This window comes from Battus philenor, unplaced genomic scaffold (genome assembly GCF_028537555.1).
Source record: "Battus philenor isolate CCGP_79_NKW_IND1 unplaced genomic scaffold, ilBatPhil1.0.hap1 SCAF_9, whole genome shotgun sequence".
NCBI lineage: Eukaryota > Metazoa > Arthropoda > Insecta > Lepidoptera > Papilionidae > Battus > Battus philenor.
The window spans coordinates 1,310,571-1,337,043 of NW_027181759.1; the positions used below are offsets into that span (position 1 = coordinate 1,310,571).

A 26,473-nucleotide genomic window follows, 5' to 3' on the forward strand; every position below is an offset into this window, starting at 1 on the left:
AGTCTACTTGTATAGGCTTTTATTACAGTCTTGAAAGTGCTAGTGCCTGATGTATATACACGGCAAGACGAGAAGGCGTTCGATTCACAAGACGCACACGAGATTTGAGAACAATCTCCGGATAACCATTTTGAAACTATCTTAATTACTGTAATGGGTAAACAAAACACTTGCACGCATAATATAAGTATATGCATTTATATCATAAATACAGGTTGATTAGATATAGATAAAAAGGCTTTAAAGGAGTAAGTGTATAGTGCAACTAATTTATGCACACCCTATCTAGATGTCAATGGTTTTATAAATATGCAATCACTGTTTATTATTGAAGTAAATTAGGTGTCAGCTAAACCCGCAACCACTGTCAAAACTCTGATCTTATTTGCCTTGTTGCTCTGTATAGTTAATGCCGTAACAATTTTAACAATTTCAAATTTATTTAAGTACTAGCTAACACTGTTTGGTTCGCTTCGCCTACAATTTATTATTATACCGTCGCAGCGCCGTACCATCCGCCTCTAATTTCGTCAGCTTTAGATGTGGCGGCAATCGCCCGGGGCTGCGCTATAAGGGTGAACACACATCAACCGATTACGCCGTGTTCGTCTACCCGCTTGTAATCTAAACTCGTGCCGCGGGTAAATCGATGTAGATATGTGTAAGCATCGCTGAACAAATACCTAAAAAGTAGTATTAAAATGTTCAAACATTTAAAACTTCTCTACAAGGACATATATTGGATTATCCAAATATATGACTACTTATTCTACATTTAAACTATGAATTTTTTGGTATCTTAGGCGAAAGGTACTAGCTTCATATCCTAGATCTTAGTGAACTCTCGTATTGATATCAACGCGAAAGTTTTTTAACTTTTTTTTTGCTAGACCAAATGTTAGACCATAACGTAGTTAGAGATTTAAATTTTAAACTTAGTATAAAGGTAAATCTAAAATATCAATCGTCATCATTATTTCAACTACAGGATGACCACAGCTGGTCTTAGGTCTCCTTGAAATATTTCCAATAGAAGCAACCTACATCAAGCCTCTTCGAGGCGAAGCAAAATAATTTAAATAAAATCTTGTTTATTGACGAACAAGAGAAATCAACAGCGATATATGGTTTAAATCTTATTGCTATACTAATAATAATCTATGAACTTTCATATCCATATATGAAATTAAATTGTCTCACAATACTTTATTACATAGCTATATAATGCATCTAATGTTCCTTATACGGAGAAACTAAACCGAATGTCATAGAAAGAGTGCTGTCGTTTATTTACAATGCGGCCAAGCGCAAATCGATAGATGACATATATCGGCATGCCTGTTAACACGATGCCTTTGCCTGTATAAAAGGCGATGTTGATAATTACGTAACGAGTCTCATAGGCAGACTCGTTTTTTCTATCTGCATCCTTCCTGAGCTTAGATTACTAGTCTATTCTAGTTCTGTCTCTAGAGAATTTGCCTCATCACCTTTCTTCTATCCGATATCAAGACGCACGGAGACACGACATGCGTACATGTCTGAAATCCTTTCAACCTGCACTAAGTGTTTTGATACTACTCTTATAGATCTAATAGCAAAGGTATCGAAGAACCACCCGACGTCGTTGTTTCCTGATAGCTTAAACTTGGAAGTGTTCAAATCAAGAATATATAGGTTTCATTTATAAAAAAGTATGTAGCATTGTAGATCTCGTCTTTACTCAACATTCAGTGAGACAGAGATCAGAAGAGTTATTTCATGTTTTCTTTGCACAAAGCGACTTATATATTTAAGTCCAACCTAACCATTACATCATCGTTACTACATACGTCATCAACTTTAGTAACCAAATACCTGCATTATCACCTGGCAAACCCTGAATATAGGACCTTTACCTTCGCTTTAGTGTAGACTTGTGTATATATAAAACAATTTCTTCTGTTATATTCATTTATCGTTTAGATATAAGCTTACACAATTATAACTAGGGCTGTGTGGATTACAGTAGATAAACAACATATTTAATTTTATAGGAAATTGATTGTAAACTTTTATCTTTTGCTGCTTGCTGGTTCGCTTTTTCGGAATATATTAATAAACATACGAGAAAGTTACCACAAAAATCCGACTGTATGTAGATTATTCTGTATAAGACCAATTTTGTTAGTGCTCTAAAAGTTACTTAGATTGTTTCTAGAAGAGATGGAGGAGGAGGAGGAGTTTCTTTGGTTTCCATTTTTTCGTAATAAATTTCCCCGCAACGCGCGTTCGCGGACTAGGAGAGCATAGCGCGTGGCGGGCGTGTCCCTTTGATCTGCAGCGGCCGTGGCGCGAGCAGCCCGTGTGCACGCAGCATTGCGGCACTTTGTGCTGATTACTCGCCGAGTGCACACCGCCAGCCCGACGGCTCCATCCGTGTGAAAAGGGCCACTGTTTTTAGTTCAATCGCTGGTTAGACACGCTCCGTTGCTGTTGCTCTTGTACAAACTCATTTACGGCCATTATTTACAGTTAACGACTTGGTTTCTTTTGTAATAAATAATTCATAACATTGAATTAAAGAGATCCGTAGACCAACGAAACTAGCTGACAGCCGAACGGATTGCGGCAAGTTGACGTGGCAGTGGCAAACCACATAATATACAGAACAAATGTCCGCTGGGACCTGTAGGCCGTTTACACTCAAGGTGCACAAATGTCTTTATTAAGATCATTAGATGACGTTGAATACAACACTTCTAGATGGTCTTATTGAAGACCTATGGAAAAGTCAGCTATGTCGAGCTGTACACCACCTCAATGATACGATGACACATCGAAAACAATTAAAGACATTTAGACAGAGAAGAAACAAGCAATGTTTTGCAGTTGAACATGACAGATAAGTAGGGAATCTATTACAGGAATCATGGTATATATAACAAGAGGATATTTTTACAAAACTTATCTCCCCATTTAAGTTATTTGTCACGTTTGGAATATTGCAGCCGTCTTTGTGACAGCTCGTTGAACTAATCTGTTGACTCGGTAGAACGGCTTACTATCTGACTTGTAGGTGATAGTGGGTTTCTTAGAAACTTTATGAACACCGCTGGCGAGTTGTCAATATTGTACAAGATTTATTTTGGAGAATGCGCTGCGTAATTCTACAACATTATCCCACCATCCCATTTGTCTATAGAACGACTAGGAAGTCAACCTACTACCATCACTACACGGACGAGTTCCCTAGGAGATGTACTAAGCGTTTCGATTCAACGTTTCAAATTAGCTCTAGTATGGAACAATCTGTCAGCTTCCTTATTCCTGAGAAATATAATCCAGGTCTCTTCAGAGTCAGAGTGAACAGGTCGTTGCCGTCTACATGCTTCATCTTCGACCACATCGTTCTCCAAGTCGAGTTGGTGGTCAAAGGCCGTCTGGTAATTAAAAAAAATTACGCATTAAATATGTTACGACGTCGATAAGGCTTTATTTAAATTTAAAAAATGTAATTAAAAAAGTTAAAAGAATACACAACGTATACATTTTTTTAATAATTTGATTTTGCAAATTGATCAAATGTCACTATTAAATCATAGAAACACACCATAAATTAACTGCACAATGTTTTATTATTGTCATTCGTAAGAAAGACCCTTTTGTAAGTACATCATTTGAAATTTGTGTAGAATTAACTTCGTTATTAATAATATAAATAATGGACAATTATTATTTAACCTCTATTGAACTTCTGTTGTCCTGTTCTCAAAAGGGAGTACTTTGTATACTAACTATATAACTAACTATACGTATGCGAAATTATCTACTTGTATGTGTGCGTGTATCGATTGTCGGTGGCTGTTGTAACGCATCTGCACCCCTCAATCGATAACCGGTGCGATCGGGAGGGAACGGATGCAGCCCTCAGAGGGCAAGCGCGCCCGTAGGCACTGATTTACCCTCCGCACTCTGTGATCATCCCATGACAATCATTATATGTGTTCAACTTTCCTTTTACATTGCGGATCTTATTAAAAAGAAAATAGAAAAGTAGAAACGTATCGTGAAAACATGTTTTAAAAACTAAATCTTAGATGTTCAACGTGTACAGGCGAATGTATAGGTAATTTGTTAACAAAGACCTTTAAAACAACTATTCCGAATTATATAGTGATCACTCTGAAATAAGTTATTTTATTTTTTCTATTACAACATGACAAGTCAGTATCCAAAGCTGTTCTGTCTACCGATGAGAATTACCTTTAAGCTAAGTTTATGTTAAATAAGTTAGCTTAACTTAGCCGTAGACTTAATCACAAGCGATAGCAGTATCCGAAGACTGCGCCATAAATGTTTTTCATCCTTCAACCGAAATTTTGTTGGAATAAAACAGATAAGACAAGACTGATGTTACTGGGCGTCTAATATCATATATAAAGATGCGTTTACACATGACTAAATTTTTTAATTTGTGCAAGTAACACTTTTATTTTTATTTTTACACGTTTCAAATTGAAACGATATCACTAAATATGAATTACGCGCAACGTTGTCGCCTACCTGAGACATAAATTCATCATTCACACCGTACATACAATAATGTACTTGTTAAAATGAGATTATAAAACGATGTGTAGTGAGGACCCTGTTAAACATCGTAAGAGTGGTAATTCGTGTAGTTACTGCGCCTTTCAGACCGGAACACGGCAGTTTTCATATAGTATTGTTTGTTGGTAAAGATAGCAAATGTGTATTAGAGGCCAGTGTAAAAGCTTTAATGGGTTGATTGTATAACTAACTGGTTTGCTGTCAATAACAAGTTAATAGAATGGAGAACATTGGATGAAGGCGAGGAATCACAAATAAAGTTTCAAACCAACTCTCGCAGAATTGCTCTACAAACCAAAAGAGTACATAAATTGGTTTTCATATAATCGCTCGTCAAATCAAAAGAGCACAAAAATCTGCTTTCTTTAAATCTTTCTGCTAACCAAAAGAGCACAAAAATCTGCTTTCGCGAAATTGATTTGATACTCAAAAGAGCTCAAAAATCTGCTTTCGGGAAATCGTTCCGTAAATCAAAAGAGCTCGAAAATATGCTTTCGGAAAATCGCTCTGATAATCAAAAGAGCTCGAAAATCTGCTTTCGTGAAATCGCTCTGTAAATCAAAAGAGCACAAAAATCTACTTTCGTGAAATCGCTCTGATAATCAAAAGAACTCGAAAATCTGCTTTCGGGAAATTGCTCTGTAATTCAAAAGAGCACAAAAATCTGCTTTCGGGAAATCGCTCTGTAAATCAAAAGAGTACAAAAATCTATTTCGTGAAATCGCTCTGATAATCAAAAGAACTCGAAAATCTGCTTTCGGAAAATCGCTCTGTAAATCAAAAGAGCACAAAAATCTGCTCTTGTGAAATCGCTCTGCTAACCAAAAGAGCACAAAAATCTGCTTTCGGGAAATCGCTCTGTAATTCAAAAGAGCTCAAAAGTAAGCTTTCGGGAAATCGCTCAATAATTCAAAAGAGCTCAGAAATCTGCTTTTGGGAAATCGCTCTCTAATTCAAAAGAGCTCAAAAATATGCTTTCGTGAAATCGCTCTGCTAACCAAAAGAGCACAAAAATCTGCTTTCGGGAAATAACACTGCACATCAAAAGAGCACAAAAGTAAGCTTTCGGGAAATCGCTCAATAATTCAAAAGAGCTCAGAAATCTGCTTTTGGGAAATCGCTCTCTAATTCAAAAGAGCTCAAAAATATGCTTTCGTGAAATCGCTCTGCTAACCAAAAGAGCACAAAAATCTGCTTTCGGGAAATAACACTGCACATCAAAAGAGCACAAAAATCTGCTCGTGATATAGCAGCTTGATTTAGTTTAGAAATTTAACTCAAGTAAATTTTGAATAATGTTTTAAAACGAAATTTATCGATTTCCAAATTTGACTGGATAGATATAAAATTTAACAAAGTATTCGTGGAAAGAAAATACGCACAAAATAAATGTTTTCGATTATGTAATACTGAAGTCGGAGGCAACTCAGCGTTTGCTGTGCAAAATTGCCTCAACGCTCATATTCGGCTGAGTTTGCATTGGCCTGTTTAAATCAATATGTTCAACCACACAAAATGGTTGAAACTTAATGCTATGAATGATCTACGGTCATCGATATATTTCCTGTACAATTTATAAGATATAATTAATTTTTATTAAAGCGAAAATATTATACAAAAGTAATAAATAATTATTATAACATATAAATAAAATATAACTTTGAATATTTTTTTAAAGCAAAAAGTTTGATTATGTGCCCGTAAAACTGAACTAACTAGTGATCAGATATATATTGGATAGTGTGCGATGCTATGAATCTTCATAGCTTCTCTAATCTAAGTCAAGGCTTCATTACCTGACAATGTAACAAGTTGCGGTTTTTTGGTCAGCGGAAGAATTTTCTCGGGGCTAGCCGGAATGTCAGAGATACTCAACATTTTTTCTTCTCGGAATGTCTTTCTATCTCTTCTTCTTACAATACTTCTTAGAGTTAATTTATTATGGTGCATTCAGATTCGAATTGAATTAGGACCCCATCAGTGAGATAGTCATTGCGTTGGTATCGAAATTTTAAATGGTCAATGTAAATAAAATATATAGATAGACCGCATCGATCATTCCTGCATTCCATACATGGCAGATATGTGCTTGGGTGGTAGATTACCGCTTAATGCGTATACTACTAGTTTAAATGCGTCGCAGGAATATTGTTGTTCAAATTTTTCTCTGACCTCTTTTAATAGAAAATATGTCACCCAAATATTATGTATAAATACGTATTTAAATGTACATTATATAAAGTCGTGACTTTTTGAAAGTGCTTAGCAAAGCGAATTAGAAAGAATAAATGTTTGTTTCATTCTTTCAATATAACTTTAATGTAGTCTAGAAGAATTATATTTAACATTTCGTGTATTTTTTTGTAAACGTATAAAGTGTAGCCTGGGCCATTTGCTATATTAGGCTCATGGGCAGGTTGAATACCCCTGGTCAATGGTCGCAACGTTTCCCATTCATATGACGTTTGTTTGCCGACAGTGGCAGAGAGTTTTCTCTCGACGTCGCTGTCGCTGGGCGCGCCCACGCCTCCGCCGCAATTGCCCTACTCGCCCTACTCGCCGAACTCGCCCTACTCGCCCTACTCGCCGCTGCCGCACGACGTGCTCGCCTGCTCGCAGCGGCTCCTACTCGACAAGTCAGTATAGACTACTACGTGGTCAGAGTGTGCGGCGCTCACACCCACACGTAACTTTATGTGCTACATAAATGTGTAAGCAAAACTAATTTCGTTATTTACGCCGCACAGTCTAGACTCAAATTTTATAAAGATGTTTTTAGACAGACAAGTAACCTGTACGTACGTTAAATGATGGCTTAGTCACTGCGTGGATCAAGTAACACATATCTCAAATTATCGATAACTTTTTACATTACCAGATGAAATCAATAATTTCATTACGATAAGAAACCGTCTGTTTATTTAAAATGTGCATATTTTTTTGTTTGTTTTATTAATATCTTTGCAGAAAATATGTGAATGAAATAACTGAAATTAGGAACATTTTGAAAAAAATCTCAAAATGGAGTGAGTTACCACTTGCTAAAATATTTTTATCACGGCTATAAATTGAGAATTTACAAAAAATCTAAATAAAATTACCGTACCGATTTACTCGCGTCTTTGGACATTATATGGATAGACAAAAGATTTTTCGGTGATATGAATAATAAAGATAATATTCGAATAAGGCGATAGAACGTAGATTAGGCGTCCTCTTATCAAAGTTATGTTACAAATGTTAGGTACAATATAATACTTTAGTATGTGGCTGTCAAATATGACGACATGATTTGCGTTGGTAAATGATGTCATATTAATACCGTCTATTTTTCGTTGTGTTATGGAAAACTAAAAACGATTTGTTGCGCTGGCGTTGTTGTGTCGATTGGCTTAAAGATTCTTCTCTGAAAACTCTCTATATACATGTCATAATTGGTTCCACTTTGAACTACTAGTACCTCTTTTTATTCTATTTATTGGTTTTTATTGAATATCAAATTTATTGCATTCATGTAGGTATAGAGAGACAAAATTGTTGAAGCCGATGCTTCAAAAACAATACAACGGTTGGGCAATAAAACGGTTATGTTGTCAAAATTATTGTTAATTATATATATATATATATATATATATATATATATATAATATATATATATATATAATATATATATATATATATATATATATTGTTAATTATATATATATATATATATATATATATATATATATATATATGTGTGTGTGTAAAATTAATTTTTATTAATTTATATTTATTCGAGATCATCCCCATATAATAATTAATAATAAATAATATATTTAATAAGTTAACAGCTGCAGTGAATAAATCGTTTTTTAAAATGATTACTAGGTAAACATAAGTATAAAAAATACAACTTCGGGGTTCCTTAGCAAGGTTTCCCTATCGATTATTAAAGACCGAAACGATTATAAAACGGAGATAGAAAGGTTAATTTGAGGACATATTTTTTTCTTGCTTTATATATTTTTTCGTTCAAACAGGGATACCAATAAAATGGAGGAAGCCAAGATCAGTAAGAGTTGCATCCCGGAATCTCTCTGCTGCCCTGGTGACCAACGTCAAATGTTAGAAGGAATTGGAGTCATGCAGCCTCTCACAATCAAGACGGAGCAGGCCAAGCGCTCCTGTAATACTTGCCTGACCAACTCACCGAAAAAGGTTTGAAAAAGATTCAGTTTTAGAACAACAGTTGCTTGCTCACCTTTCTTGGAAGGACTAAAAAGAAAGGAGAACTAACAGTTTTCGTAGTAGCAGTAGCTTGTAAAATAAACAAACAGTACTTTAGTTTATTAGGAAAACACGGCTAATAGATGTTGTTCTATGTACAACAAATCAATACATTGTGTTGACTAGGACAGCATAAATAGCAAGCAATTTGTTTATGTTTAGGTGATGCAATCGGAAGGCGGCTGTAGCCGCACGAACCCGGTGACGTGGCTGGGCGTGGGGCAAAACGTCCACGTGCAGGTCAAGCGCGAACCGCAACACATGCACATGTCGGAGCTGGTCGCTGTCAAGCTCGAGCAGGCCTCACCCGGAAACAAACCGGACCAGCCCGCCATACCCGCCTCGCTTAACAACGGTATTTACAATATACATTTCCGAACTCCACTACGTATTTATGCCCGCCTTGTACATAAACCTGTAACTGGGTTACGTAATTTTGGACAAACAGTTTAGCAAATTATAGTAGCGTATAAAGAGGGGAGATGGCCATGATAAATGATTAACAACAATTTTAACATCCCATCTCGAATTTCATGTTAATGCTATGTTATTATTTTAAAAAAGCATTAGAGTAATTCATTAATAATGAGCATAATACACGCGCAGCGCAATTCAAATGCAATCAGCGTTTAAAAGCGCGGAGCCTGCATTGCGAAATAAAATTAATAGCGACAGGTAAAATGCGCTACCGATTCTGCTTTTGCGCTATTGAATGGAACTTGTTATATACGTTTATGATTTCCTGGTACATTCGGACTAGGAAATATATGGTTTTTATGTAGTCCTGTTTGGTCTAAAATACGAAATACCTCTCTCTTTCTGATGCGCAAATTATGTTATTATATATATTATATAAGTTTTTTCACTTATTTATAAAAACAGTAGACAATGGTTTTTTAGCAAGATAAATAAATTGCATAGTGTTTATCTCAGGTTCGATTCCCGTCGGCATCGCGGTCGCGAGGCAACGCGTTGGCGACGCAGGCCTATTGGCCGCTCTCTCACAGAAAGACAACCAACGGCTACATGATATCGGTGAGTAATTTATGAATATTTTTAATTAACAACCAAATCAAATAACCATGAGTAGTAAAATCCGATTCTGCACTTTACATTGTTGAGGTTTTCGTTAGTTAAACTTAGATAATATATATAATTCAGAATTATTCTCTAATTATAACATCGTCTCTAATATTTAAAGAAGCTAATTTGGTTCTCTGAACTCGGAATTGCATTAGGGGCCTTACCAGCCTATTTCATTATAACCTATACGTTTTATATTATTGTTTATTACTATGAGTTATCAAAATATTTATTTAGCGTAAATTAATTGAACATGGTTACATAATACGTATCTACAATTTCATTCGAAACGTTATCTCGCTTACAGCGGTGACTCAGAGATAGTGCGTTTAAAAGATCTCTTTGTCGCATCTGTGAGCCTGGTACTATTATGTATTCACTACGATACCGACAGCTGAAAAAAGACATTGAATATTAAAGGAACTAACACGATTTGAGACTTAACTATGTTCAAATAAGATCTACTCTTCTATATCAATACAAACAACTAATAAAAGCAGTAAACGAACAAAAAATAATATTTTCGCTGACCTTATAGAATGCTTCCTAACTTATATATCGTCTGTTATTTGCACTGTCATGATGACAGATTGAAAGAAAAAGTGCGTCAAAAGCGATTGAGTTGCTTTTCAGTATTTTGTGTTTTTATTAACTAGAAAAGAATTAACCGTTTTAAACATACATATTTCTCTTACAAAGTAGAGCCTATGCACCTAAAGCGATAAATGAAAACGTCCGTTAGGTTTGTAATTTTTTGTCTCCCTGCAATGTTTATTGCATCCGACGCATAACAACAATTATGCTATTCGAATTTATCGACCCACTCCCTGCCTCTGATTACATAGCCGCAACGAGCATTGTAAATTTTAGCTTGCATCGAATGATAACGGTTTGAATTCCTGTTTAATAACCCATCCATCCCATTGTATTGGTTAATAACAATAATTGGAATATGTTATCTCCACGCATAAATATTTATTATGCCCTGGTACATCAAAAATAAAATTTTAAATGTTTTATTACATACAAGGTAGATAAAAAATATTTATGACGTCTAACTTAAACTTAACTAATCAGTTTTATCTATCTGCATGCACATGATTTAATAATATTTACAAAACTAAAAAAGTATATATATGATTATAGTGCATAGTAGATAAGAGGAAGACAACGACGATATTCTATAAAATTAAATTAAGTCAAACCACGTGTCGAGCTAAGTGAGCTACGTGAAAAAAAATTGTAAATAAAATAAAATCCGACATTTGTATGTCTTCCAACGTTCTAATTCTGCCATTGAGTACATCAATTAAAAATTATGTTTCTGTCACAAATGACCTCCTTTGTCCTTCGCTTTATAGTTCAGTGCTTTCATCCTCACAATCAAACTATTTTTTTTTCAGAAAGTCACACCCTTAGTTCTAACTCGAAACATCTGACTGTTAGTTCGAAAAATAGAAGAATAAAATTATACAATATATATGTAAAAGATGTAAATAATGAAACAGTTAATAAAAATGCAAATAGCATGGTAAACATTAAGTATAACGAACGTTGTATAGCGGCTCGCGTGCGCAAACGCTCTGTTCAAAAGCAAATTACGAAGCAACGTGGCTCTCCCCACCTGCCGATTGAACACTTAAAGCGAAAAACAAGTTACCGGTTCCTTAAATTAACCACAATTTATGTTATTGAGCCACCAACATGCTGGATCTATGAATTTCGGACCGAGTTAATTAAAAAAAAACTTATCTATGATTTATAGCAGGATGGAAATCATTAACGGGGTTAACAATACATTAAAATCTATTCAAAGCGCCCACATATATGCATTTGAAACGGCAAGTATTTTTTACATTCTTATAATTAATTAATTATTATTTTAGTAACTATAAATAATGTTAATTAAATCAATTGTCTGCTCCGTTTACTTTGTCGTAAATATTATCATTCCATATTAAAAAGATAGGTAATATTTATTTTTAATTTTAAAATTGTGAAATACAAAATCTGCCGGATACTGCGGAGCCTTGTCCTTCTTATTATTATTTATTTAACAGACAGCTATTTAACAAACATTATTTGGTACCAGGCAGGCAGAAGTAACACGAAGTTTGTAGTGTGCACGTTTTCGCCGTAACGAACCGACTAACGAACTAACAAGCGAAGTTAGTAAGCGCTTCAAAACTGTAAAAACCGTTCGATTGCTTCGTGTCCTTAATGAACGAACTGAAAATTAAACTACCATTCACTGCTTTCACACAAATGCATGTAAGAACTCAAAAGTTATTAGGAGATCATGAAAAGTAATGAAGTTATCCTTTTTTCAATTTAAATAAGTATTTTTTATTTAAAGTATATGTAAATGCATTCAATTGTAAGAAACTACACTAATTATAAGATAAAGATTCCGTAGAAATTTATGTAGAATTTTCATTATAAATGTACACGGTTATTAACTGCTTTATCATGCGCTTTGTTTTACACGATTTTGAAATAATGCGGTGCATTAATAATAACCTCTTTATTTCTAACTTTGACAAACCCACAAAAACTATATAGAAAAAGTTAGTTTTTCAAACCCAACTGTTGTGTTAGACGTCTGACATATACGGATGACAGCATCTTTGGTCCAGTTCGTTATGAACGTGGACACTAAAAAGTAAAAAGCTACAAATAATTACAAAAATATTTTTTATTTCTAATTTCAATTTGTATGGGTTATATTTTCATCGTACATTAATTTTATTATTTTGTTATAATTAAAACGGATTATTTTCGTTTCATAATGACTTATGTATGACTTTTCAAAATGTTGATCATATCAACAATCACGTAGTCACAAGTATTTCAACACGGTTTTTTTTGCATGCTTTTCTTAGTAACTAATCTACCTTGTTAAAAAGTGTTTGGTGTATCTTCTTGCCCGCTCACCAGTGTTACATTAAAACAGTCACAAACTGGTTAAGTTTATTTTTAGTATACATTTTTACATGCTGAACAGAATACGCCGTAACCAAAGTTATATTTTTACCCCCATACCACAAAACAGCGATAAAGTATTGTGTAAAAATTATTACTTCAACCAAACAATTATGGAATTTAAATGGTATTTTCACTTTTAAAGGAAAGAAATACTTATGGAAATTTCCTTATTTTGGACATTGACGAAGTCATAAATAAAAATATTAAATTTTGTTTTTGAGAGCATCTCTCAATAAACTTTGTTTTGTAGTATATATTGTGTCTGTTGATGTATGTCTATCTAGCCCAAAGGCTTTTGGAGTCCGCGAACTTGACAAAATGAAGCTAGCTAGATTTCGCCAATTGAACGACAACATTCGCACGAAGCTAGAATATTTCCGAAGTGTACAATGTATTAAGTGAACTAGTGAAATGAGAGCAATTGGAGGTAGAAAGCGGGTGCTGCCTCGGAACGCCCTCGCTTTGCGCGTGATTTCCACGGAAGAGATGCTGTTTGTGAAGTGATGCCTCAGGAGGGTGTTATGTGATGTGATATTGTGGAAACCTTGAGATGGTGTCAATAAGGAATTTCTTAGGATGCCTTTCTCTGGTCTTAGGAAAGGAAGTGGAAGTTAAATGTGATGTATTTATTAGCTATGAGAGGATTTGGGTGTATCGAGACCAATTCGAAGTTGTTTTCGGAGCAAGTCAGAAAGAATTGTTTTGTAGTATTGTCTCTCGTACAAATCCCTACTTAGTGGTTTATTTATAATTACAGAACTGATTTACTATAAATTAGATATTAATTAATAAAATAATTAAAATTAGATAGAGAAATACGTACTTACATACATAATACTCAATGCGGCCAATAAACATGTTAATTGGTTATAGATGGAAAAGCTTCAAAGAGGTGAATGTAGCTTATTTTCAGTCAATGAAGAAAGTATAGAACATCCTACCTAAATCAATTGTTTCAGAAATAATAATGATACTACTTTTGCTATCTATGCCTGAAGACTTTACAGTCAAAATTTATTGACCTGACGCTTTCCAATACCAAAAAATAGTATTTCAGACTTATCACTTTATAGTTTAATACTTAAGGGTAAAACTTAGGTTTAAATACTTAAAGATTTTTCTGACAAATAAGTTTTAGAAGTTCACTTTTTTTCCTTTTTCTCCTTTTAAATCTTTACCAATAACTTATAAAATATTATACGGAGATCACAAGTATAACTTACGCTTCATTTCAACTAGCCATGAAGTTGCGACGAGTGAACAAGTAGTAATCTTGGAATCGGTTAAGGAAACAAGGTCCGTCTGTGTGTACGTAACAACTCAAAACAAACTTCCGCGTAACGCTTTCGGTGCACGCAGACGACCCGCGGGGACAATGGCGCTACTTGTCAGAAGTTTAGATATAACTCGATTGTGAAAACCGCAGCCAATTCCGATTTTTTGTTTAGGTATACTCTTAAAAGCGGGTATTGTTGCGGTCTTTCTAAACCAATAAATAAATATATATATTTATCATTTAAAAGGACTAGTTTCTGTGCAACTTAGAAATTTTTCAAAGAAGGTTTTGCTTAATTCCAATTTATTCTTCCAATTTTTTTTGTACCATTGTAGTAGCATCGGTTTTCATCAGAATTTAATGTTCATTTACTTTCTGGAGGGCTTACTGGTGAATGTGGACATGGCTTTCTATTTTACTATGATCATCATAGTCATGAGGCTTGTTTACATGAGAATAGGTGTTCGCCACCAACTGCTAGTAGGTCTCTATAATAGAGAAGAAATAATTGGCCGACATACAAGATATCTAACAATATTTTTTTACCTATAATTTGGTTTATATTCATTACACAAATTAAGCCCTAACAAAAAGTCGAAATCAAATTAATTTTAACATTTTATTTTTTGTTAAATCTCCTCAAAATGTCACTTCGACTTTTTGATAATTAATGTTTTTTTTCTATACAAATTTTAATATTGAACTTACGGATCATGTCTATTCAGATAAAAAGTATCAATTGGGTAACGGAAAAAAACTCTGCGTGACTAGGTATTTTATTTATAAATGTTATACATTTAATTATAAAAAATATTTATAAACGTTAACATAACCCAGAGGCACACATCATTTCCAAAGTGTGCCATCTTCATTCATTTACAATGCAGTAGCCCTTAGCACACTACGTTCTTCAATATTTTTTTGGAATTGTTGCTTTCTGAACATTTTCTGGGACCCTATTACTAATGTATACGTTGCCAATAGAAAAAAAAAATTACCAAATCAAAGTCAGAGAGAGTGATTAGGTTACACAGAGTTTGTTTTTTTCGTTTTAGGTTCAGGTTACCAAAAAACCCGTTACACGAATTATCGATTATTTTGTAATAAAATACCATCAATGCGGAAGCAGTTATTAATTAAATGTAATGTAAGGCTAGGCTGCATGCGAAGTGAAATTTATCAGCGCGCCACGCAATGGCCAATTACGTACTAATCAGTTTTACAATTCGCCGCCATGAATTTTCATACTTGCAACTAAAACGTGGGCGGTTTTTATCGCTTACATTTTTTTTTTAATTTCACAGCTGCGTGCGTGGCACTTGATGACGTACAAACATGCAAACTTTCCAGTAGTGAAACGAATGGATTGTTTCCGGTAAATTTTTCAAGTGTGTATATTATATTTATTAATCCTAACATCTTGATTAATTTATTTGCGTTCATAAAAGCAAAATTTTATATATTTTTAAATGGTCGTACAACATACGGGTGGTCAAAGTAGTATAGATAGGAAGATCAGGAGTTAAAAGTGAACGTGTATTAATACTGAAACTAAAAATCGATAATAATAACTTGTCGGTGGCACCCTAGCGACCCTTTTCATACTTGAACGCAACAAATAAACACATAATTATCCCCTGCATCGGGTAAAATTCGTTCTCTCGTTAAGAGAATAGAGCTGACTTTCAAGTACCAGGCAACTATAAATTAGAGAAGCATTCACTGATGTTTCATTGAAGTACGACATATGCGGGCCCAAAGCTGGTAGGCCAAGATAGTTACTGTAAACACTTATATAGCGACCTTTATCGTTTGCAGTATGCTGAAGACATAAAAGCAAATAAAATGGGATTGTTAGATAATACGTCCCAGCAAGTGGTCGAAATACTCGAGGGACTTCAATGACAAAGATGTATAATTATTTTTGATTTGTCCAATATCGATTCGGTCATGCGAAATAAAAAACAATTTCTTGAGGGTCCTGACATAAATCAATGAAATGACCTTCTGTTGTTACTGAAAACTATTTATCAATGTAATTATTTTAACAAATTGTTGATTTATTATGTACACGATGATGTTAAAAGCAATGTTGGCGCGAATCGCTTGCCTTGAAATCCGTCTGCTGACGTGTTTCCTTGTGCAACATTTGCAAGTGCGTTTTGTAAGTGGGTTGTCTCGTAATGTCTAATGACTATTTGGCACTATGCCCTAGCCACTCTGTCTAGCTAATTTTGTTTGGAACATACATTACGTAACTACATCGCAACTTTGTTTTGTCTAGATCTTCTTCTTACCAACAACTACCTAACCTTATAGGCGATTATTTCTCATTATAATTATTCAAAGTTAATTTAGCTTCACCTTACTAGGATGACATAAATGTATATAAATAGATAGGAACACATTGCCATTTTTTTTCGAGCATTTTGTCTTCGGTTATGATGTTTGCCTGACCTTTGCGGCTTGAGGTGGCGAAGCGCTTAAGGCACAATAAAACCTTTGGTAAGCTGTACTTGAAGGCAAGATGCTGGTACCTCGGATCGGGCTGTTTTATTATTTATTTCACCGGATTGGGTTACTACATAATATACTACGGCATTACTCCATTTAATCATTAAATTATCTTTATTTATTGCATCATACATATGGGCCCATGAATAATATTATATATCGCATTTAGTGTTCAAAAGCAATTTGCTAATAATAGAAGTAATCAAGTATGGAATAATTACTTTTAGCTGCCTAATTCTCTAAAACTATGGTAATAAATAATGATGTCATACAATATTCTCCTTTATGTTAACAACATAAAGTTTATATTACAACACCCGCAGTGGCGTGTCGGCAACGCCAGTGAAGACCTAAATTTGAACAAGCAATTTTTAAATTGAACTATGGCGATGATTGACGAGTCTATAATGATTTCGAGAACACATGAAAGCCTGGTGATTAAAAACGGCTTCATTTAAAATAATGCTCGGCGGAAAAGAAAGGAAAGTTTTTGTTAAACCGTGCTTGTTATGTGTTCCCAGTAGTTGTTATTTTCCTTTACATTCTTATGATCATATAAATTAAAAAATTAAAATTTTTTATTTGTTCTCTTTCCTTCTTCTTCCATGGCAAGCAAAACTGAGAAAAGCCGTCCCGTCTGTCTGTCCATTTGAAGTTTCTCTTTTTAGCTATAAAGGAAGCTTTTCACATTCATCTTTCTTATGAGTTATCTTTTTTTGTCAATGTGCCGGATTTCTTTTATTCTTAATAAGACGTGCTAGAAACAATAAAATGTATTAGAACTCCAATATTCATAAACATTAGATATTTAATTACTGCAAAATATCATTAAAATAAACTTATTACTATATTATTGCAATCATAATAAATAATTCATAAAGTAGCCATTTTATTTAGATCGTTTTTATCATCGCGGGCAATAATTTCAGAAAACAATTGGCAGTTATATAATATGATGATGAAAAATTAAATTGCCAGTAATATAGTCCAAATCTAAATAACATTTTACCCCCACGGCGTTCGGATTTGGTTGCGAGTGACGGCCAGCCCGAACGCGTGTGCCCAATGAATCAGCAGTGACAGCCTTGGCCACCGCTAACATAGCGAACATAACGCAGCGTGCACTCCGGAGGTGGGTAGGCAGAGACGTAGTATTTCTAATCACGTCCCGCCAATTCGGCTCTCGTTGCCGCCCGTCGCAACGCTCGCCGCACTTCCCGCCTATTCAGGGCCGCGACTTTCATTGTTTTTATTAATAAATACAACTACATTTTAATTATTTCTTTCACGATTTATCATTGAATTTTGTATTTATTCATATAGCTCATCAACAAGTACGTCGAAACATAAGAAATTTTAAGACTGTATTATCTTAAATAACATACAATAACACAAACTTCAGTTAGATATTAATAAATAAAAAATAAATTCACATTAAAGTTTTGATATGATTTTACTAAGTGCGCCAACCCTGAATAAGAAACACAAGACAAAATTCTCCCCCAGGCAGCGCGGCGACCCTCGGCTATCGGAGGGTCGAGGGAATTGCTTGCATACCATTCGCCGGCGCTGCGCCCCTGGTACACTCTGTGATGTTTCTATCGAGCTTAGAAAATTTTCAAATATTCATTCCAATCTAATCTATCTATCCTCTCCTTTTCCTCTGAATATTTAAAAAACTGAATAAACTCTTGATTAAAAACAGAGTAAACAAATAATTTGGGATAAAGGCTTATTATGATTTAAGTCTAAAAATTAAAAAAAAAGGTTTTGTTTGCAAATTATTTATTGTTAAATTTAATTTGACTTACTTTCTAGATGTGGCCGCGAACTGTTTTTGCCTCGCGCGCGTTCTTTGTGCCTAATTGGAGCGCGGCGTATGTAATTTTGCGTCGTTAGCCGCGACGCGGGATCGGTTTTTATCGCCGCAACGCACTCGCAACATGCACGCAATAAAATGTTTAATCGTAGACACTCCGCCAGTAAGGAATTCACTGACTACACATACACATACATACATACATACATACATAAATACATACATACATACATACTTTGGGAATTTTTTTTTGTTTTGCAAAACCACCAACAGAGCAGGAGATCATAAATACTAGGAGACAATGAATTGATTAAATTATGTAATCATTTGTCAATCGGAGTTACGATTCTAACTTTGTTAATAGACGCATTGAAAAGAATAAGAAGAAAAACCTTTGATTTTGAACTACTACTATCTTATATTTTGAATTCGGTTGCATACTTTTAACAATTCAGTTAGTACACTCATTTATTTAAATAAGTAAATTATTATAATCCAGTGTTAAAATATAACAAACTTACTACGATAGGTCGCGAGTTCGACTCCCGGCAAACAATTATTTATAATTCAAATTTCGTTCGTTAATTATATAGTATTGCCACTGGTCACAACCAAATTTCCAGAGGATGGGCAGCAGCGTTCTCTGTGTGTGTATGATCGCCAACCCTCCTGCAAAGTGATGCGATTTAGTTATATCCCCCATAGATATATTTGGGGGGAGGCGTATGCCTTGCAGCAAGCGTCTATGGGCTGAAACGAGGTTCCATTACGAATTGATAGTTATTTGTACAGAGACTTGTAAGCCGATAAAAAAGGATATCAATTAGATCAAAACAATTAATTTTATTATCACTTTGTACCTACATAAACGCACAAAAAAATAAAAAGGAATTTCCCAATCATAACTAATGTTACAAAATAAATGTTTCAAATTGATTCTATTTACTTTTAATAAATTGAAACGCTTGTTTGTAGTCGACTTGCACTTTGTCAGCATTGGCAAATCACCTAAAACGATTTTGAATCGGTGTCCACGACAGTAAATTGCTTTTAACACTAAATATATCGTTATGGGTCAAAATGACCCATTTGGGTTGATCTTATTGATTTTGCAAATTTTGATATCATGACTTTTTGTTACTAATCAATCTACAGCTATTATACGTATTTAATTTAATTTTTATTTCCTTCTTAAAAACTTACTTCATATATTCAAGCAGGAAACAAAGTCGGTAAATTTGACCTATTATGGTAGGAATAAATACTTAATAAGTGTTGGTATGATTAGTGATTTAATTAATTGCGTTGTTTGTGTTCTTACGTTTTTGTCCGTTTTTTTTGGACTTGAAACTAGCCTATAAGAGGTTTTGCGCTTATAAAAATAAATATCATCCACTAACTTATAGTGTAAACATATATAAGTGTAAATAGTTTTGTTGTTTGTCCGCGTTTTACCATCCAACTGATGAAAAGCGACAATGTGGTTGAAGACGAAGCATGCGGTCTCTGTGATCTATTTATGTACACTCTGACCCTGAAGAGACTTGGGTTATAAATCTCGCGAAATAAGGAAGCCGGCAGATCGTTCCATACTTGGACCGTGCGAGTCAGATATATTGAGCGAAAGGAAACTCTACAGTATAAGAGTGGTAGTGGTAGTCATCCTATAGAGAAACAGGAATGGTGGGACAAGATCGTGCAGTTCCACAGAGCGTGGAAATAAGTATCAAGGAAATTTTAAATAAAAAATGTTTGTTGAAATTCGTGCCAATAAAATACTAAACTTTCACAGCATATTTATTTGCTAAAGAAAAACACGAAAGCAGCTATTTTTCATAGCGAACCGGCACCGCCTTTTAACGCTGGAAATTTGCACCGCAGTAAACTTTCAATTTGCCAAATGCACGCCTAAAATTTCGGAACGTATGAACCCCTGTCGACCGCGCTTCAAGCGAATGTACACCTTAATTATATTGCAATTACGGCTCAATTTAATAAAATTGTAACATCCGCAGTTTCGAGGTGAGGGGTGCTTAACAAGGGTTCGCTATCTTCCTATCCCATAGACCGTGTTTGTATAAAAAATACCTTTGTTGACTCCGCTATTATTGGATGCATGTTGGCATTATTTGGCTAGTGATTACAGATAGTGATCTAATTGTTGGACACTTTTATTTTTTTGATGCATCCAATTGATTTTACATCGTCCACGTTTTTTATATTGTCATATAATAAGTAAACACCAATTTTTATTTAGGATAGAATTTATTGATTTTTGAGTTAAACCGCGATAAAAGTGCACAGTAGTTTTACCGGACAATACCGGACCGGCTTGCTTGTGAAGTTTTTGTATTTTAATTTGGTTTCGATAAATAAACATTTTGTGATTCCGCTGACATGTTTTAATTATCTTTAGCTACCTATGCTTTCCTGGTACTATTTATATATACTGTGTTTTTTAAAAAATTCCAGAATTTTTTGCCAGGGTTATTCGCATCATGATATCGGGGTTAAAGTTTATTTTATTTTATTATCACAGTAATTACTTGTTTACGTCATGATAACGTTACTAGTTTGATGGAAACGAGAATCAAATTGAGCTACTCTTGGCGTCGTTCCACAGGCTCCCCAACGCGCCGTTCTGGGAAGAGTCCACAACAAATTCAGTCGGGGCTTATTAATTATCACTTTCACATCTTATACGCTTAAAAATACTTTTAATTAAGCAACTTAAAATATCTCTTTAAAATTCTAGTTTTTAAATATTTTTGTTGTTTTTTGACATTCGTTGTTATCATTTACTAAAAAAAAATACTGTCACAAAAATAGACATTGTAATTATGTACATTAAAAGAAAGGCTAGATAATAATAGCAGACTCATACATAATATATACGATTGTTTCTTGGCCCGCGGTAACATCTAATAATGTCCGCTCGACTAGTTCACTTTTAAATGCTAGTCGGCGAAGCACTGCGTCTATATTTAACGATAATGCTCCTTCCTCGCTGCGCTGCGGGCCGGCTTCGCAAAGCCGTCGTGTACTAGGACGACGCGCTCTATCTGGCCTAGATTTTCGCTAGCCAAAACAATAAAACTACTGCGACGAATGCGTACGTAAAGTACATAAATACACAAAATATTTAAAAACAACCTACGCAGACTTAATTTAAGCTTCAATTCCACACATTTCTTAAAGTTTTCGTAGCTTTTTTCTATTTGTTTTCTATTTTGGCGGAAAACTAGCATCGATGGAAAATCCTAGGAGGCGCACCGGTGGTCATTGGCGTCGGATAAACCCTTTTCTTCAGCGCGCGTGATACTAGGCGAGCAGAGACTACGAAGAGTTGCGGCGAATCGTTATGCCGCGTCGGGCACTGAGTGCGAGCGAGACGCAAATATGCTTGGAATGCAACCGATGGAACTCGAAGCCGCGGTGAAGGTCAACTAATACGCCGCACAGAGTAGTCAAATAAAGGAATGACATTAATAATTAATTCAAAATTAAAATATAAATTTGTTTTCATTTTATAACACTAATAATATTTCTTTAATTATTTACTCCTACAATTATATTTCAAAAATCAATATTTATGATTATATATAACGATTAAATATTTACTGAATTGAATTATCAAATATACCAATACTGAATACATCATGATTCGAAATCAAGAAAATATAACATGATCATATTATATTAATAGCAATTCTAAACATAGTCTAATCGAGAAAGAAAATTTGTTTTATATATTAATAGTATTCATTACTCTATGCTACTTACTACTACTACGGAGAATATAGAAAGAGACGTCGCAATATAAAAGAATGAGACGGTGTTATCAGCACGTGCTTATGCTTCGTTTCGTAATATTTTTTACTTATACTGCGCTCCAGTATCACATCTCATTGTCAGAATTCGTGAGAAAGGATCCTTCATAAACCTTTTTTATTATTTTTCTTAGTCGAAATTTGTTTAATTAAGGTCATTTTAAAAATGTTTAAAATTTAATCGCATTTTTACTTCTGTACTAATTTTATAAATAAATATATGTCCTCCTCTATATAATAAATAATATCTGAAGACATTTTTGGTAAAACCCGGAAAATTTGTTCGTAATATAATCTTATCTATCGTATATTTTGTTATTTTTAACACTTAATAGTAGTTATTTATCCCGGGCAAGTAAAAGTAGTGCGAGAGAAGATAGGGATTTATTACCTAACGAGCAGAAAGAGACGCGACCAGTGATACTAGGAGCGCATAAAACGCAGCGGCACGCAGTGAGCGGGAGCGCGAAGCGGAGCGCCGTTCCGTTAACATTCGAGCGGGCGGTGCGTACATGCGCCGGAACTCTAACCGGTTCCACGGCGTCCGCCGCCGCGCCCGCAGCCAAACTCATTATGCGATTATCCGCTGCCTATCATGCCGTTGTGCAACTTGAGTAATCGACGCTGACTCAAACCTCTGTACCGACGTTTACACGTCGCGTTATATTCAACAGTTTAATGGTACGGTGCCCTTGTTGTTAAGGACTGTTTCGTGATTGTAGGTCATAGGTTCGATTTCCGCTTTAAACTGTAGTAAAATGCTTGCGACAAAAGTCTGTATGTACAAATAATAATAATAATATAATATTTTAAACTTAGTTAATGTATGTCCTTGGTAATACGATCAGCAAAAAATTTATTTCCATAACGACAACATCCCTTATCTCTTTCTCGATCTAAGAAGTCTGTCGGAAGAGTAGAAGCAATATAGGACCTTAGAACTCTGTCTCAGAAATCTATATCTTAGAACTTTATGTCTCTATAATTTTTTTATCTAATTTTTTTATTTAGTCAAAAGGAGCATAGATGCTGTCTAATTTTCATTCCCAGGATATCAGAAAATTCTGTAACTGCTATTTGACGGGATCCAATGTTTTATCAGTCTTAAACGATCGAATTCGTCTTTTACATAAGCCATTTATGTAATAGAATGATGATGTAACAATAAATTATAATCTCGTGCCGATTATTTATTGTAAATTGTATGAATTTTGACTACGCCATTGTTTTTCAACTTTATGTCAGTACGTATAAATTGCATATGTCGGTTTTATTATAAGTTCAATATTGTTTTGTAATATTAATCCGACAATAAAGCTGGCAATCGCTTTATTATCGTTATATTTCAGATCGGATTAAAGATTGCATATTTCTCGTTTTTCGGAGAACGTATAAACGATTTTTATCTGTAAGAATCAAACATTCAATCATTAAACTGTCTTTTTGTTGTTCGTTCATCACGGATTTTAAATAAATATCTATTTATGATATCCTAGTAGTAGAAAGTGTTATAAAAATAATGACGCGGAGGGATATTTTTTTTATATATTCCAAAATTTGCTCTACGATGGGGAGTTGATTGATTGTTTGTGTGGTTGTCGATGGTGTATGGATGTATTTCAGAACATTTAAGTATTTAGACAAGGACAGATAAAAACCAGGTGTGTGTGAGATAATCTGTTTTGATTTTTTTTTATTCAATAAAACAGACCCACTATGACTATATATATATATATATATATATATAATATACCTATATTGAAATGCGCGCAATATACGATTATAAAATAATCCATTCAAATAATGAGCAAATTAAGAACATTAAAAAATAGGCGTAAGTTTTTTAAAAAGATAACTCACAGAAAAAATTTAAAAATTATAACTGCCGTACCAACAATGTAAATATAATAAACATTATGTGAAACAGCTTCTTTGTTCGTTCTCTAACTTTAGGTATATTATAGAAGCGGCTGTTTTTCTAATTGAAGTAATAATAGATTTCATCGCAACTGCTTCTACAATAATAACTTAAGTCTATAGAAAACTTTGTCCAGTGGGAGTTTTAATAGGATTAATTATAATAGGATTGGCAATATTTATGCGTAATGTTAATTTGTTGTACATATTTTGTACATGGTTATTTACAAGAAATAGTTTATATAGATAAATTATATTTTTTCTACTTTGTAAATAATTCTTTAATATAATAAATACTTGTTATAATTAATTTTAATGCAAAAGTTTTTATTTTCCAAAACCAATAATTTTAATACGCTTACTTATTTATTACGTTCAATAAGTGCTATATGAATTGCAGAATCGGATGAATTTAATTATTTTTTTTTGATAACTTTTTCACCGAAAGTTCTATTTATAGGACTAAGACGTCATAGTCGGCAGTAGGTAACATTGACACGTGCGACACATTGCAGGCGCCACGTCATTCTGTTCTCACACCGCAGACGCGGCGCAGGCGGCCATGACGGTCGGCGTGGCCAACGTGCTGTGCGACGAGAGGCCCGCCCCCCTGGCGTGGCCGGCGCCCGCCCCCGCGCCTCCCGCACCGCTCTGGCAATACCCAGGTAAGCCCCTCCCGACACATGCGATCCTGGTAGCTGCGCGCCAACTGCGCGACGGCCGACGCTCCGGCGTCCGCTCACGTTGCTCCCGCCTCGCGAACAACTCCGCGCGTTCATGCCGCTCTGGTGTTCGCATTGCAACTCGGCGCGTTTGGCGTCGCTCAATTTTTAGAACTTCTTAAAGTTTTTTTGGGTAGGAGGGAAGATGATGATGATAGGGATATATATTAAATATTTTTTATTCATAGTTTTTATTGACTTTTTATTGTTCTTATTTTTTTTATAATTACTACTTTTTTTAGTTTACGTAGAACTGTTTGCAGGTTAAACTTCCAAATTTTGCGGTTTTCCTTTGTTTTATGAATTCCTGACGAATGTATGTAATGCTGGCTTACATCAAACGACATACACACAACAAATAAAGCCACCGTTTCTGTAATTAAAAAATTAATCGCCCGATAATTTTACGAACACTCGAATTTTTCACGCTACGCATACCCAATAACTAAAACAATTCAATATAAATGACCTTTGTGCTTTAACGGCACCTTGTGTGAGCTCGTTTTTTACTGGAAAAGTATAGTAATTCAATAAATACCGATGTAATTTGACCTCTTGGAGCGTTCGCAATCAAGAATGGTTAATGTTATACTGGTTACTATAATAAAACATTGGGTATCCAGTGTAACGAGAGCCGCATTGTGAGCCGCCGAGTGCTCGGCGTGATGTAATTACGATACAATGAACATGTGGGTCCGGACGTGCTAGGTTGCCGCCAGGTTTTTTAAGCTCTATATTCCGGTCGGGTAATCAACTCGCAATATATTTTTGCTTATTAAGACTCATTTGCAAAATTTGATGTTCATTGACTGTTTTGTATTTCATTTGCCGCTATTACTCTTTATTAGTGCAGAAATGGTATATAAAATTTTTGTATAATCATAATTATCGTCCAAATTATTCTTTAAAATTATTAAAACCAGAGTATTTTTATATAAAAGCACCACTTGTAGGTGTTAGTTAAACAATTTGGGGAATAGTGGTCCCCCCATAAGCAAAAATGTTGTTTGGTTTTAAAACCCACACAGCACAAAGGTGAAAGCGTATAGTGCTTCCAGTACCAGGTTAGCATAAACGAAGAAGTGCTCATGATTAACTATCGGTCCCGGTTCCTCTTTTAAACTGCCTTCTCGATAACTAATTAATTTTATATATTTTATTTATTTCTCGTGATTTTTCGACCAGCTTTAAAAACGCTTTTAATGTTTATTATTTTCAAATTTCAAAAACGATTATAAATATATTTTTTCTACACGCCTTACAGACTAGGGACACATTTAAAATGAATCTTAAATAAGTCCATGGTTCAAGGCGTATGCAGTTTATTTAGATTAATTTTGACATTTAGTTTTACTTTCTGACAATATGTGTTACTTATTAACAGCGTAAAATTTGTACTGTACGTTTGAGAGCAGTAGTTCAGTGATTAAATGACTGATTTATAATTTATTAAGGGTCGTAAGTT

At 34.5% G+C, this 26,473-nt stretch overlaps 1 protein-coding gene across 6 annotated transcripts in view; it reads left to right on the plus strand.

The window, feature by feature from the left end:
* The window catches only part of wge (winged eye), a 168,335-nt gene that overhangs the window by 125,185 nt on the left and 16,677 nt on the right, over nucleotides 1-26,473 (plus strand). For 2 of the 6 annotated variants that reach the window (XM_068776098.1, XM_068776097.1), the window contains 5 exons: nucleotides 7,073-7,229; nucleotides 8,616-8,793; nucleotides 9,025-9,217; nucleotides 9,784-9,897; nucleotides 24,802-24,951. In XM_068776098.1, the coding sequence (XP_068632199.1) occupies nucleotides 7,073-7,229; nucleotides 8,616-8,793; nucleotides 9,025-9,217; nucleotides 9,784-9,897; nucleotides 24,802-24,951 (792 nt within the window). The remainder of the gene's footprint in view (nucleotides 1-7,072; nucleotides 7,230-8,615; nucleotides 8,794-9,024; nucleotides 9,218-9,783; nucleotides 9,898-24,801; nucleotides 24,952-26,473) is intronic. The other 4 variants (XM_068776100.1, XM_068776099.1, XM_068776101.1 and 1 more) reach the window with 4 other exon arrangements.